At 49.2% G+C, this 15,810-nt stretch overlaps 2 protein-coding genes across 2 annotated transcripts; both read right to left on the reverse strand.

Annotated features, from left to right (window-relative positions):
* Positions 1–3,862: 3,862 nt before the first annotated feature.
* Positions 3,863–10,449, reverse strand: rras (RAS related). Its single transcript, XM_071501344.1, has 6 exons — positions 9,779–10,449; positions 8,543–8,630; positions 6,753–6,855; positions 6,510–6,618; positions 6,074–6,192; positions 3,863–5,244 (listed from the first exon to the last, which is right to left on the reverse strand). Exons 1-6 carry the CDS (start codon positions 9,863–9,865, stop codon positions 5,157–5,159), a joined length of 594 nt encoding a protein of 197 aa, XP_071357445.1. The 5' UTR covers positions 9,866–10,449; the 3' UTR covers positions 3,863–5,156.
* Positions 10,450–11,104: 655 nt separating this feature from the next.
* On the reverse strand, positions 11,105–15,432 carry LOC139634732 (dual specificity protein phosphatase 8). Its single transcript, XM_071501342.1, has 5 exons — positions 15,264–15,432; positions 15,024–15,118; positions 14,544–14,703; positions 14,234–14,357; positions 11,105–13,407 (listed from the first exon to the last, which is right to left on the reverse strand). Exons 2-5 carry the CDS (start codon positions 15,114–15,116, stop codon positions 12,609–12,611), a joined length of 1,176 nt encoding a protein of 391 aa, XP_071357443.1. The 5' UTR covers positions 15,117–15,118; positions 15,264–15,432; the 3' UTR covers positions 11,105–12,608.
* Between the last annotated feature and the right edge of the window lie 378 nt (positions 15,433–15,810).

Raw genomic sequence — 15,810 nt, forward strand, 5'->3', positions numbered from 1 at the left:
ACCAATGAAGTTGGTTTAGTGTAGGTAGTGAACTGCGTTCACTGCCCAACAAACTGGATGAACTTCAGCTACTGGTGCAGAAGAACAGAGACTTTTCCTCATCTTCCGTCCTGTGCTTCACGGAGACGTGGCTGTGTGGATCGATTCCGGACTCTGAGCTGGAGCTGGCCGGCTTCCAGCTCTTCAGAGCGGATCGCGACACAGAGCTGTCCGGCAAAACCAAAGGTGGAGGAATGTGTTTTTATGCTAACAGTGGCTGGTGCAGAGACGTGACAGTGATCCTGCAGCACTGTTCTCCTGACTTGGAGACTTTCATCATAAACTGCAGGCCCTTCTACTCCCCCCGTGAGTTCACCTCATTCATCCTGGTCGGTGTTTACATCCCACCACAGGCCACAGCAGATACTGTGTGTGGAGCGGACCAACCCGGACTCCGTAGTTATTGTCCTTGGTGACTTTAACAAAGGTGACCTCAGTCATGATCTGCCCAAATACAGACAGTTTGTTAATTGCCCGACCAGAGAGGGGAACACTCTGGACCACTGTTAGACCACAATCAGTGGTGCTTATCACGCCGTCCCCCAGGCTGCACTGGGCCACTCTGACCATGTCATGGTCCACCTGATTCCCACATACAGGCAGAAACTAAAACTGTGTAAACCTGTTGTGAAGACATCGAAGCAGTGGAGCAGTGAAGCCATAGAGGATCTGCGGGCATGTTTGGACTGCACTAACTGGGAGGTGTTCAGGACTGCTTCCAACAGTCTGGATGAGTTCACAGAGGCTGTGACGTCATACATCAGCTTCTGTGAGGACTGCTGTATCCCATCACGCACCAGGGTGAGTTATAACAATGACAAACCCTGGTTCACAGCTAAGCTCAGTCAGCTCAGGAGGCAAAAGGAGGAAGCTTTCAGGAGTGGGGACAGGGACAAGTTTAAAGAGTCCAAGCACAGGTTTAGCAAAGCGGTGAGAGAAGCTAAACGTCTGTACTCTGAGAAACTTCAGCTCCAGTTCTCAGCCAATGACTCTGCTTCTGTCTGGAAAGGGCTCAGAAAGATCACAAACTACAAACCTAAACCCCCCCACTCCATTAATGACTTCCGTCTGGCCAACGATCTGAATGAGTTCTACTGCCGCTTTGAAAGACAGTGGGACAAGCCTGACACTAACCTCCACATCAGAGCCACATCAGAACCCCCCTCCTCCTCCCCTACCAAAGGAACGTCTCTCTCTATCCTGGAGAGAGATGTCAACAGGCTTTTTAAGAAGCAGAACCCCCGCAAAGCAGCCGGTCCTGACTCTGTCTCTCCATCATCCCTGAAGCACTGTGCTGATCAGCTGTCTCCGGTGTTCACAGACATCTTCAACACCTCACTGGAGACCTGCCATGTGCCAGCCTGCTTCAAATCCTCCACCATCATCCCTGTCCCCAAAAAACCAAGGCCCACAGGTCTAAATGACTATAGACCCATTGCCCTGACCTCTGTGGTCATGAAATCATTTGAGCGCCTTGTCCTGTCCCATCTCAAATCCATCACTGACCCACTCCTGGACCCCCTGCAGTTCGCCTACAGAGCCAACAGGTCTGTAGATGACGCCGTCAACGTGGCTCTCCACTTCATCCTCCAGCACCTGGACTCCTCAGGGACCTATGCCAGGATCCTGTTTGTGGACTTCAGCTCTGCCTTCAACACCATCATCCCGGCTCTGCTGCAGGACAAGCTCTCCCAGCTGAGCGTGCCTGACTCCACCTGCAGGTGGATCACCGACTTCCTGTCTGACAGGAGGCAGCACGTGAAGCTAGGAAAGCACGTGTCTGACTCCCAGACCATCAGCACTGGATCCCCGCAAGGCTGCGTTCTTTCTCCTCTGCTCTTCTCCCTGTACACCAACACCTGCACCTCCAGCCATCAGTCTGTCAAGCTCCTGAAGTTTGCAGACGACACCACTCTCATTGGATTCATCTCTGATGGCGATGAGTCTGCCTACAGGTGGGAGACTGACCGTCTGGTGACCTGGTGCAGGCAGAACAACCTAGAGCTAAACGCTCTGAAGACAGTGGAAATGATAGTGGACTTCAGGAAGAGCCCAGCCCCACCCACCCCCATCTCCCTGTGTGACTCCCCCGTGGCTACCGTGGAGCATTTTCGCTTCTTGGGAACCACCATCACACAGGATCTCAAATGGGAGCTAAACATCAGCTCCCTCATCAAAAAAGCTCAGCAGAGGATGTATTTCCTGAGGCAATTGAAGAAGTTCAACCTGCCAAGGACTATGATGGTGAACTTCTACACCTCCATCATTGAGTCCATCCTCACCTCCTCCATCACCATCTGGTACGCTGCTGCCACGGAGAGGGACAATAACAGACTGCAGCGTATCATCCACTCTGCTGAGAAGGTGATTGGCTGCAATCTTCCGTCCCTCCAGGACCTGTACGCCTCAAGGACCCTGAGGCGTGCAGGGAAGATTGTAGCTGACTCCTCCCACCCTGGACACAAACTCTTTGTGACACTCCCCTCTGGCAGGAGGCTGCGGTCCTTCAGGACCAAAACCTCTCGCCACAAAAATAGCTTCTTCCCATCTGCTATTAGCCTCATCAACAAGGCTAGAGAGCCCCACTGTTGCTGATCAATTGCACCAATCACCAGAAAAAATTCCTTGTATGTGAAAACATACTTGGCAATAAAACTGATTCTGATTCTGATTCTGATGTTGCTCATTTCAGTTAGACACAACAGTAAACAGAGCGTGAGCAACTAATTCATGATGACGTCATTAGGACAGATACGTCAGAGCAGAGTTCTTCAGACCATCAGAGCAGGAAGTGATATTATTATTTATTATAATTACATCCATAATCTGTTATTGTCATTTATTATTTAGAAATCATTCCCATGATGCTCCTCTCGTGTTGTCGCTCAGACCACATCATGGACCTGTTGTCTGTCTCAGTCTGATTAAAAGTTTACCTCTGTCACAGCATCAAATGAGTCACTGGTTAAAGTGACAGTTGTGGTCATGTGACGTAGGTTGTGTGAGGCGGTGATGTGTAGTCAGTGTGTTACCTGCTGTCGTTTCAGATTAGTTAGTAGAAGCAGCAGGAGCAGAGTGATGAGCTGCAAAATCTTCCCTTCAAAATAAAGTGAAGTTTAGCGCTTTCGGATTCACTCAGCTGACCTGCGGCTGCAGCGTTATACAGTGCGCTTGTGCGTAGGAATACGGTAGTTAAGCGGTTGAGAAAAATGAAGCACAAAAGGAAAGTGCTGGTTTGACAGGAAGATAAAGCTCTGAAAATATTCTAAGGAAGTTGACATTTAATCAGATGTTGGATTGTTTCTTTTAAAAGTGTCTAAAACGCGATTTTCTTGCAGACCTTGAACACAGCAGCTCATCACTGTTAGTGCGCTGTGTTCCTGCTACCTCTCCTAAATGATCTGAATGTACAGCAGGTAACACACTGACTGTACATGACCATCTCACACAACCACACCTCTCATGACCACAACTGTCATTTTAACAACAGGAAGGGTAGTGAATCAACACATCATCTCTCCCCATCAGACACTAAATCAAACCCGATCTCCACCTGTTCTCAGTTCAGTCCGGAATCTTCCAGCAGCATCACTGAAATAAAAACTGCTCTGAGGATTTATCCAGCCTCTGTACTGTCACAGCCTCAGATGTGGACCAGGACATGAGTTGGAAATAGTTGGAATGACTGGTCTAAGGTGTTCTCATTGATCTCATACTGACAGGTGTCTGCTGGCCCACACTTTGCATCACTTCCTGTCAGTACTAAACTCTCTGAGTGATGTGACCAAACCCTGAATGAAGTGAAGACAGTGAAGAGTTCTGGTAAAAGTTTAATGATTTGATTTATTTCAGTATAAATGATGATGTGAATTACAAAGTGAAATGAAGCATTTACAAATGGAGAGACAGGAGCTTTACACTGAATACACAAAACACTTTTTCTCGGGGGGGGGGGTGAGGACACAGGACAGACACAGTGAGGACACAGGACAGAACACCAGGACAGGATCCACTGGAAGAGGTCAAAGGTTATGGAGCTGGATTGAAGGGCAATATCAGAGACTATCTTTGATGTGATGTGATGAACCATCCCATGACTCATTCCCTCTGCTGAAGTCTAGTAAGATCCCTTTGTGTCAGGCATTACACACACAGTAATGAAGGAAACTGAAGGCACAAGGTCAGTACCAGAACCCAGACCATCACCAGAACACCCAGAGAGTTTATGTGAAGCCAGAACCCAGACACCAAATACAGACACAGGTTCTGTTGTCATGGAGACAATGCTCCTCCTCCTCCAGCTGATGAAGGCTGGGCCTGAGCTCCTGGATCATGTAAACCTGATCAGGCCCTCGATGTGATTGGCCAGTCTGGTATTTATGTTTTCAATGTTCTGTCTCCTTTAGACAACGCATTGAGAGAGGGGTGGGGGTGTGAGGGTATGGGGGACAGGCTGTGGCTCTGCTACCCCCTGCAGGATGACAGCAGCGCCACAGCACACCATGTCCTGCCTGGTGTTTGGGGGCGGGGGGTGTCACTCTTCATGAGCATGTTGAAATGTTAGGGACACATGTTGTTCACTCAAGACAGAACAGTCAGCTGAGGTCGGATGATGTCCCTACTGACATCAGTACCTGCAGGACACAGCATCGTCCTCTCTAACAGCAGTTTGGTCTTTTCTACAACACATGACGGTGATGATACTGACTGAGTACAGAGAGGTCGTCATTACTCTGAGTCACAGGGTCAGTGCTGACTCAGTACTGTGTCAGGTGATGATGGTGTCCGTCTTTACATCCTCTCATCAAAATACCAGATTAAACTCATTTAAAGTTGCTTTTGGCAAAAGTGCAAATTAAACCATTTGAAAAGATAATGATGCACCTAATCACTCACTCACTCACTCACTCACTCACTCACTCACTCACTCACTCACTCACTCACTCACTCACTCACTCACTCACTCACTCACTCACTCACTCACACACACACACACACACACACACACACACACACACACACACACGCTCTCTCTCTCTATCTCTCTCCCTCCTTTTTGAAAAAGCTGTGGAGCAGTAGAGGGGCAGGGCTCTCTCTGGTATCCTTGGTAACAGTGCTCAGAGGAGGACACAGGGACAGCCGCCACTGTTCTGTTTGCCTGAGTGATGAGCTGGAGGAGGAGGACTCTCCATCTCCTGGAACCTCCTGTGGACAAGAAAAGGAGACACAAACAACAGGTCACACAGTGTCACCTGATTCCCTGATGAGATCCCAAATACTGGTTAAAGGTCCAGGTTCAGAGAGGTTCACAGTTCTGCAGAGGAAACAGTTTAGTGTGGGCCGTCTCCACTGGATGGACAAGAAATAAATGTGTCCAGTGTCACAGGTTCAGGTTACTGCAGCAGTAACAGCCACCGACTACTCCATCAGTGAGGACCAGGACAACCAGGACTTTACAGAGGGACAGTGGTGAGGATGTCTACACCCTCATTAGTGTTAAAGTCCTCCTGGTTCATTTAGATGGAGTCAGTCCACCAGTGCAATGGGGGGACCACCACAGGACTGAGGAGCACCACAGCTCCTCAAAGGAGGAGCAAACAACTGGAGAAACACTCAACAGCAGAAACTTCGGTTCTCCTTCAGAAGCTCCGCCCCACAAATTCATGGACACTCATTGCCGTGGCAACGACACAATGATGGAATACAGAGTGGACCTGGATCCTCATTAACTGACGTAAAACAAACCTGATAAAATAAAAATCATCAAACTAACAATATGAACACAAACATCCGAAATACAACAGAGTAACAACCAGAGAGTCAGCTCAGAGGGTTTTTACAAACCAGAGACAGAAGAGAGGACTGTAGGATTGAAGCTAAGCTAACAAGGAAGCTAACACACACAGAGACAGCAGCTCTTTGTGAGAGAGAGAGAGAGAGAGAGAGAGAGAGAGTGTCAGGGAGGGGCTGAGGTCTTACTCATTTCTAATAGTAAACACATTAGAAAATCAATATGTGCCGAAATCCCTGGTACCTGATGATCTGCACCAGCTCCAAGAAGGCTTCATCCACGTTGTAGCGGTTCTTGGCTGAGGCCTCCATATAGTAGATCCTGTTCTCTCTGGCGAAGGCCTGAGCGTCCTCCCTGGAGATCTGTACACAGAGCAAACCAGATCCAGGTGAGTCACCTGTACAGCTCTCTGTGTGACTGAGCACCTGTCCATCACACACATAACTGACCCCAGGAGATACTGTGTTAGTCTGGGACTGGGTCTGTTTCCCGCCACAGACACAAACCTCAGATTGTTACCATGGGGACTGGTGCAGGAAACAGAGACACAACGAGCTGCATTTGGTCTTTGATTACATGTTGATACTGCTATGCTGCAGTTTTGCAGGACCTTCCAGGACCTTCTAGGACCTTCTTGGACCTTCCAGGCAGGGCGGGGACAACTGAGTGTGTGACTCACCACTCTTTGCTGCTCCAGGTCAGCCTTGTTTCCAACCAGCACCATGGGGAAGTCGTCCCGGTCCTTCACTCTCAGGATCTGGGTGTGGAATTTCTGGACCTCATGATAGCTGTTGGGGGGATGGAGAGAAAGACTCTGAGTCACATGATAAACACATGCTCGCTCTCTCTCTCTCTCTCTCTCTCTCACTCTCACTCTCACTCTCACTCTCACTCTCACTCTCACTCTCACTCTCACTCTCACCTGCCCCGGTCGTTGAGTGCAAACACCAGTAGGAACCCTTCTCCTGAGCGCATGTACTGCTCCCTCATCGCCCCAAATTCCTCCTGACCTGCTGTATCCAAGACTGACACACACACACACGCACACACACGCACACACACGCACACACACGCACACAGGATTGACTTCAAACTCTCACTGTTGGTTTTTGAAGGTCTGTCCTATATCTCTGGCCTCCATGACTCTGGTGGTCTGAGCAGGGTTGTCACATGATCCAGTTCTAAGTTCAGGGGTGACCTTGCACACTGTTGAACAGGACCCCCCCCCTCTGAATCAGATCGATTTATCAACACACTCTGATTTAAAATGAGTCTCAGTGACCACCTGTGATCAAATCTCACTTCCTGCTTCATATGCAAATAAACAGGTATGTGTTAGAGAGAGAGAGATACAGAGGTGTTGAGTGAATCACTGCTCTGTTCTTAGCTATACAGTGTAGTGTAGTAATTTTACCATAACTTGCATATTGTCTATTAAGTATTCAAACAGTACTGGCAATGTTTATCATGGCATGTCATAGGATGTCGTAGACGTAGGATACCCGAAAATATGCCCAGTAGAGCCCAGAATGCCGAAGTTTAGCCTATTGAGTCTTATTAAAAGCAGCAATAATTATGTGGTAGTAAATATCGGCTAAAGTTATAAAAGAAATCTCATAAACTCAGGTTTCTGCTCACACTTTCTGCTCAGTGCTCAAAAAGCAGGACAGGAGCAAGCTAGTGACACAGCGAACCGTAGCATTTATTATTCCATTATTTTTCCAGATGTTTAAGGATTTTGCCATGGCATTGTTTCGGTATTGGATATCGAGATATTTATGGCAGGTATCGTATCAAGGTCATAATTTTGGTATCGTGACAACGCTAGTCTCGTGCTGTTGTTAGCCTGGAATCTGGAGCTCAGCTTCTGTGTCTCTGAAGACCTGGACAAGTCTTTGGGTCCAGAATCCTACAGACCCTTCACAGTCTGGATCAAACACTCTGAGTCCTGCACCATAAAAGCACTGAGCTGCTATCTGAAGGTCGTCACAGATGAGTCAGAAATCATTAAAGATTCAACTGTGAAATGTTTGAAATGATTTGTGATTATATGTGAAATTTTAAAATAATAAATAAAGGAGAGAAACATGAAACAGTGCTGATCATGAAACATGTGGATTTTGGTTCATGTCTTCAGATCTGTCTGTGTTTGGATCGGGACTCAGACTCAGGAGAGGCACCATCACTTCCTGTTGAGGCCTCTGACAGAGCCTGTGACTGCACAGAGCTGGCCCCACCCTTAACACCACCCACAGCACTCACTGCAACATCTGTGAACACACAGTGTAACTTCTAACTAGTGCTCCCTGTATCACAGGCCAGTCAGATCTAAGTGGTTCCACAGACTTCCCACATGTTGTGATCACCACATACGCTTCAGAGTCTCAGCAGAAGTGTGTCTCCTGTAAACATGCCCGAGTGCAGAGAGCAGCCAGACCAACTCACAAACAGCAGATTTAATGTGTGAGTGTCTGATGACTCACGTGTTGCTGTGGTGAAACAGGAGTGTGACCCAGAGCACCACAGCCCAGCTCCGAGCAGCCAAGTACAAGTCCTAACAAGGGAAAGAAACACGCAGAGCAAACACACTGCCTGTGTCATTCCTCATCACACTGCAACACACCCTGCGCTCTCAGACCAGCCTCCCACACACCCTGCTCTCTCTGTCTGTGTGGAGTGCGTGTGTTCATGTGCAGCGTGACGGGGCCTTACTGTCCAGTCGGGTCTCCTTTCCATCCACGGTGCAGATCTTGGTGTAGGAGTCTTCGATGGTGGGGTCGTAGTCTGACACAAAGTAGGACTGTGGGACAGACTCTGAGTTAATAACATCATCAACACATCTGACTCCAGCTGTGCACACTGGACCTTAGCCTCTAATGCTAACCCATCCAGCTGTGCTCCAGATGCGAACAGTAACAGATTTAGACAGTGGCAGGTTACAGGAATCATGATGATGATGATGATGATGATGATGATGATGAGGGGTCTGATGAGGATGAAGATGATGTGAATCATATGCTCTGACCTTCACAGTCACCTGATCTCAGTCCAGGTGAACTATGGGAGATGTTGAAGTGACATGTCAGACAGTGCTCTGCCTCATCATCATCATCATCATCATCATCATCATCATCACACACTACCTGGGGGAATATGTTGATGAAAAATAGTTCATTCTCCAGTAGACTCAGAGCCAGTGATGCTGATCTGGAGGTACAACACATGAGACTGTGTGATGGTTTCCCCTGTCAGAGTCTGTGTGTCTGTTCACAGAGGGGGTCTGCTTCACTGTACTCTCTGGATCTGACGGCTGTAGTTACTAGAGACTGTACTGAGTTCACACCCTGGTACTGTTACTCTAACCTGGATCTCTAACTAGATCTGACCCGGACTAGGTCTGGTTTGACTGGAGTCAGTTAAATCACTTTCAGCAGCTCCTGTCGTTGTGAACTCATGTCGACCTAAGTTAGCAGGTGTTAGCTAACAGTGCTAACTGAAGCCGCAGCTGCCTGAGGGGACACGCTACATGAGCTTCATCGTCAGTGAGTAAAACAGTAAGAAGGTCCATTAACTGACCAGTTCACCAGGTGAACCTGACCAGGTATGGGTCAAAGTCTGGACACATGGGAAAGTCAACAGGTCTGTTACATAAGACATTTCAACACACTGATGTGGAGCTGAGGACATCTCCGGGGCTCACCTGGTCATACAGGTAACACAGCGGTGTGTTGACCACTGTACTGATGACTGATAGCCTGAGTAGTAGTGCCTCCCACTGGCAGGTCTTTTCCTGTTAACAGCCACATCTGTAGCCAACACACGAGTCTACTGCTTATCAACCTTTTATAACAGGACACACACACACACACACACACACACACACACACACACACACACACACACACACACACACACACACACACACACACACACACACACACAGCTTACCTGGATGAACTGGATGGTCAGGGCGCTCTTCCCCACCCCCCCTCCTCCAACCACCACCAGTTTGAATCTCTCCTCTTCTCCACTCATAGTGGTTTTGAACTGGGATTAGTCCGGATCAAAAAACCTTCGCGGGCCTGAGTCAGAGTCCCGCCGTCCACCAGAGGACTGCGCCGATCCGATCCGATCCGATCCGAGACCACGTCCGGGGTGAAGTAGTCGAGTAAAACTTGTTCACATGGGGCTCCTGGTCCACAGACCGCTCTCTGCCGCTCAAACACGTCGAACACAGACGCACCTGAGGACAAAGTCCCGCCGGAGACACACTGACCGCCCGCCGTGACAGCTTAACGCGGACCGGCACCGTGTTTCGGGTCGAGTTTGGGGTCTGACGCGGTCTGAAGCGGACTGAAGCGGACTGTGGTCTCTTGTGTCCTCGGCCTCCAGGCTGCTGCTGAGGGCGGAACTGCTTCCTCTTTTCTCTCTCCTCAAGAAACTGAAGCAGCCACACACCGACCCGCACACACACACCGACACACACTAATAAACACACACGGCCGCCGACACCTGGAGACCCACACACTCCAGCGGCACACCTGAGCTTCCTCCTGCATGCGGAAAAGTGAACTCAGCTCTTTCATGTGTCACTTTCCTTATTTGGTCATTCGGAGTGTCCGTGACGTCAGTCAGCCGACTGGCGCGCACAGGATGTGAATGCGGCACGAGACCGGGACCATTACAGTGTCAGTACTAAGTTCTGGTCATGACGTCATGATAGGTTGTTGTTGTTGTTGTTGTTGTTGTTGTTGTTGACTCACAGACAGAGTCCGTCAGTAGACCCCGAGTCAAACCGGAACAGCGGGAACCAATCAGAAAAGAGCTTTTTCATACTGAGCCTCCTCTGTATGCTCCTGAGTCCCTCTGCAGAGGGCCACCTGGACCTGACCCCGGACTGTGAGGGACCGGCAGGAAAGCTGAGCAGAGTGCCCCCACAGGTTACCTGCAGGGTATAACCGCTTGATGCTCACACAGGAAAGCTGATAACAAGTTAATGGCAGGTTACCGTGAAATGACTGTGGCCTGGATGTCATGTATTACCTGATGATTCTAATCAACACTCCGACGTCACCTTTTAAAGACTGTAACTACTGAGTCTGTTTCTCACGAGTATAAAACCTTGAGGTCAAAGGTCACGCCACTATGGCCGCGGTCAAAACGTCATATTAATCTCCTTTCCTAAACACTTCTATACCTGGATGGAAAACGTCATTTAGGTCAAGGAAAGGTGTGAAGGAGAGGTCACAAGGACTTAGGAACAGACAACGGCGATATGGAGAGAAACCGACTGAACTTTAATTAGAGTTTTTTTAAACCAACTTCATCGATAAGACAAATCGATAAATCCTCCAGTAACCACAGAAACAAATAGGAAGAAATGTTGAAATAAGAAACATGAAAGGAAAACACAAGCAGAGAAACTGATCCATTAAAATAATAATTAAATCAAAATAATGAACTGATCAGTCAGAATAAATGATGTTCACACATCAGTTTACAGAGTTTGCTGATACAGACACTTTTTTATACATTTGTTAAATGGAGAAAATTAATGTTTAGTGTTTCACACAATGGGAGGGGATTTGGTGAAATGACATTTCTATGTATAGTATTTAGTTATGATGATGTTGTTTCTATGAATCTGACAGATTACAGAGAATAAATCAGTATAAATAAATATATCTGGAGCTCAAACCAGGATTTACATCAGTGTTACAAATAGCTGCTCTGTTGGTTCTATGTTTTTGTGGGTCTGCCACAGTGAAACTATAATGGTATGTTGTTTTAAATGTTGTGTAAGGAATTGTGGGACAGCATTTTCTCTTTTCCTTTGGTAGATGAAGGTCCAGTGTTTCCTCTGCTGCAGGAGATAAGATAGGAAGCATTGACGCTCATTTCCTCAGCTCTCATAATGGCTGCTGCTCAAATCCTTCAGCTCACTTAACTCAATGTGAAGTTTCAGAGGAGAAAAAGCCTGAGACCACGTGAACCTAGAGAGGGTCAAGCAGTCTAGGATGGGAGACAGAGTCTTGTCCCCGGGTGGTCTGGAACATGACCGCTGTCAGAAGCAACTCTGTGTCATTGTACAACAACAACACAAAACCCAACACAACCCGTCCCAACTCCTCACCTGTATCACTGGACTATAACAAACTCACAAACAAATACCCCCTTTCCCCAGCAATGGTGTTCACCCCCCAATAAGGGTGATTTTTTTTTTCTGTCAAAATATGAAACTACAACAGTATGAAGAAGCTGTCGGTTGTTTGGTCCCACAATTGCACACTTGTGTGCTCCCTTATCTTATTTAAATTTGTGTTATATCACTGTATTTCTGTTTGTCTTCACCTGTGTGTGTGGTCATCTGATTCCAGTTAACACAGATTCATTTAGAACATGAACAGTGTAGGCATAATACCCCTGGGACCCCTGGGGCCAGGGTCTGACACAGCCAGGTGTGTGTGACATCACGACACCTGAGCGCTGAGGCAGTGCTTCTATCTGACGTATTTATGATGACCTGGACCCTCAGCCCCCCCGCCCTCCGAGACAAAGACAGCCAGACATGAGATGAAACCTCCTCTTTAATTGTCAGTCAACAGGTCTGACGATCTGAGTCACAGGATCAAACCAGGTAAGTCCAGGTTCAGGTTTTACCTTCAGCTCTGCAATAAATAAATAAATAAAGAGTTCAGTCCTTCACACACCTCTGCATGTGTGTTGCTTCTTCTCCATGAACATGCACAGACACAAACACCCGCCCCCACCCCCCCCCTCAGCACCTGTAGGGCAGGGCAGGCTGTCCCATCCTTACAGGGTGGACGAACACCCCCCCCAGCAGCAGCCTCTCCCCCCAGCCCAGCAGCTTGTTGAGGGTGAAGCTGAAGGGCGACAGCAGCCCATGCTCCTGCTCCTGCGCTCTGCTGCACCTGTTGGAGGGACTCTGCTCCCTGTGGGGGGGCCCCACCTGCTTGTATGAGCCTGGGCTCCTCCTCAGGGTCCTGGCTTCAGACCTTGCTCCTGTCTCCCTGCTATGGACAGGTCTGGACCAGGTGGTGGCCTTTGCTGGCTGGCTGCTGCCCGCTGGGGAGGAAGGGCTGATTCCCAGAGGGGTCAAAGAGAGGGTGAGGCTTTTGCGCTTCTCTAATAGAGAAGCTGAGCCTGATGGGAGTTGTAGTTCTGTGGGCTTTGCTGCTGGTTTGATGGGCTCATGGGGGCTTGGAGCTGGAGCCTCACGTGGCGTCTGGACCTGGTTTTGATTGAGAGTCAGATGGAGAGTCTGAAGTTTCCCTGACATGGACGGCTGCTGGTTTCCCTCTGAGTGTCTCTGCTGCGTCCTGTCTATGTGGGAGGCAGTCTCCTGTTTGACCTCTGCAGTGTCACCCTCACAGTTCATCATGTGACCAGTGTGAGTCTGGCCAACACTGTCAGTGCTGGACGGCCGGTAGCTGTCCAGCTGCTGTGGGAGGAGGTCACTACCAGGGCTCCTCTGGCTCAGGGTGCCTTGGAAGTGTTGAAGCTGACCCAGGAAGTTGAAGTTTGGGGAAATGGAGGGCCGGCGCTCTTTCACAAACCTAGAGAACAGACAGGATGTGGGTTAGTGAGTCTTGATGTTTTTCTACACTCACCATGGAGGTGGTTTTCTGTGGTTGTCAGTGTGTGAGTCAGTAAATCCATTGTGTACATGCTTTGTTGTGGAGATGTGCTCTGAATGACCTTATACTTGAGCAAGCAGCAACACTGAAAACCTGCAGTTCCTCTAATGACCACTAGAGTCTGGCTCCAACAATGAGTCAGTTGCAATAGACTCCCATGTTACAATATCCAACTTTACAGCAGAAATAAACGTGTTTACAGCCTGGTACAGGCTTGGTCTTGGCGGTGTTTGAGGTTTTGGTGGTCTTGGTGCTGTTTGTGCTGTTGATGGTCTTTGTGGTGTTTGTGGCCTTGGTGGTGTTGATGCTGTTGGTGGTATTGTACGTGTTGATGGTGGTCTTAGTGGTGTATGGTGTTTATGGTATTGGTGGTGTTGGTGGACTTGTTGGGGTTGGTGGTGTTTGTGGCCTTGGTGGTCTTGGTGGTGTTTGTTGTCTTGGTGGTGTTTGTGGTGTTGGTGGTGTTTGTGGTGTTGGTGGTGATTTGGGTCTTCATGCTGTTCGTGGTGTTTGTGGTCTTGGTGGTGTTTGTGGTGATGATGGTCTTTGTGGTATTTTTGTCTGTTCAGTTTTCTGGTGATAATGGTGTTGATGGTTTTGGTGGTCTTTGTGGTCTTGGTAGTGTTGATGGTGATCTTAGTGGTTTGTGTGGTTTTGGTGGTGTATGTGGTCTTGGTGGTGTCACCTGAGAGGTGAGAGCTCCTGTATGATTTCAGGTATGCAGTATGATCATGTGATCTTGTACCTGTAGGCCTGGTCCAGGTCCATCCCCAGGCTGTACATGATGTAGGCCACAGCCAGAGCGGGGGAGCGGGAGATCCCTGCTGCACAGTGAACCAACACTGAGGCTCCAGAGGACATGGCTGCATCTGAACACACACACACACACACACACACACGCACACACACACACAGTGACAGTCGGTCAAAGGGCAGTTCACAACATCACGACAACACAAACAGTGAGTTCTGCCTGTTCTGTTTGTTATGAGTTTGTTATGTCAGAGGTTGTGTTAGTGTGTGTGTGTGTGTGTGTGTGTTGGGGGCGTCCTGACCGATGAAGTGCAGAGCCTGTGGGATCCAGGGCAGCAGGTCGTCCCACAGGGAGTCGTCGATGGGGATGCGGAGGTATCTGGAGCGGGGCAGGAAGGAGGGCTGGGGGCTGCAGCGGCTCACACTCAGCACGTAGGAGATCCCCAGAGAGGCCAGCCGATCCTGCACACACAAACAAACAAACACACACACACACACACACACACAGGCACAAAGTGATGTTCAGCGTTGGTTGTTGACCTAATTTGCCTCCCTTAGTCTGACGTCACTGCTTTGGTCCACAGTAGTGGACAGTGATGACCTATTGGTTCTTTACCTGCACCTTCCTGTCTCGGTGTAAAACTACATTCAGCTCTCGGCGGGAAACGCTGCTTACACGTCAGCTGTTATAATGACAATGATCACACTCTACTGCAGTGACTGAACAGACACCTGAACATGTACAGACCACCTGACGGACCCCGGGCCTCCTCGCGTCTTACCTGCGTCACGTCGCTCTCCGCTCCCAGGTAGAGCCGCGGCAGGATGACGGACAGCGGGGGCCGCTCCGCCTCTCTCTCCCGGGACCAGACCATGTCTGCAGAACAACAACATGCACCACGTCAGACCTGGAGGAGACTTTGATCAGTCTCCAGAGTCCAGCATGTTGGTCTGTCCTGGCAGAAACAGGAGAAACACGGGACGCAGCTGTTCCACGTTAATGACAGAAGCTTGTTACTCACTCTGTGGTCCCTGTGGTAGGTGGTCCTCTCTGTGCACCGGAGCCGGGAGCGGGTGTCGGTTTCAGGTCTGCAGACTCTGCTGAAGGCGCTGCGTCCTCCGTCCTCGGTCCGCTCTCTCACACTGGCTGCGAAACGATGAGCTCATCCTCTTTCCAACAATAGACCCTGACTGGATGATGTCATCTTCAGCCAATCAGCGCCCTGCCAGACGTACGCACGCGCAGACGCATCTCAGCTGAGTGAGCGCGCGCTCAGCAGCAGTGATGGAGGGAGAAGTCCCCCCCCCGCTCACACAAACACACACACACACACACACACCACCCACCCCGTCAACGCTCATCAGTGCTGTGCAGAGACAGAGCTCCTCTCTGCTGGGTCTGAAGAGACTGTCTCTGCGCCTCTGTCTTCATCAGTACCCATGAATCCCTGGGTCACAGTCAGACTGTTTGAGTCCTGTCCATGAATCCAACAGAGTCCCTGATCATGGTTTAGATGATGACCTGGACTGGTGTGGGTATGTGAAGATGCAGGACTTAAGCACAGAGTC

The sequence above is a fragment of the Trachinotus anak genome, unplaced genomic scaffold (assembly GCF_046630095.1).
Source record: "Trachinotus anak isolate AG129_WGS33_773 ecotype Australia unplaced genomic scaffold, CSIRO_AGI_Tana_v1 ptg000017l, whole genome shotgun sequence".
NCBI lineage: Eukaryota > Metazoa > Chordata > Actinopteri > Carangiformes > Carangidae > Trachinotus > Trachinotus anak.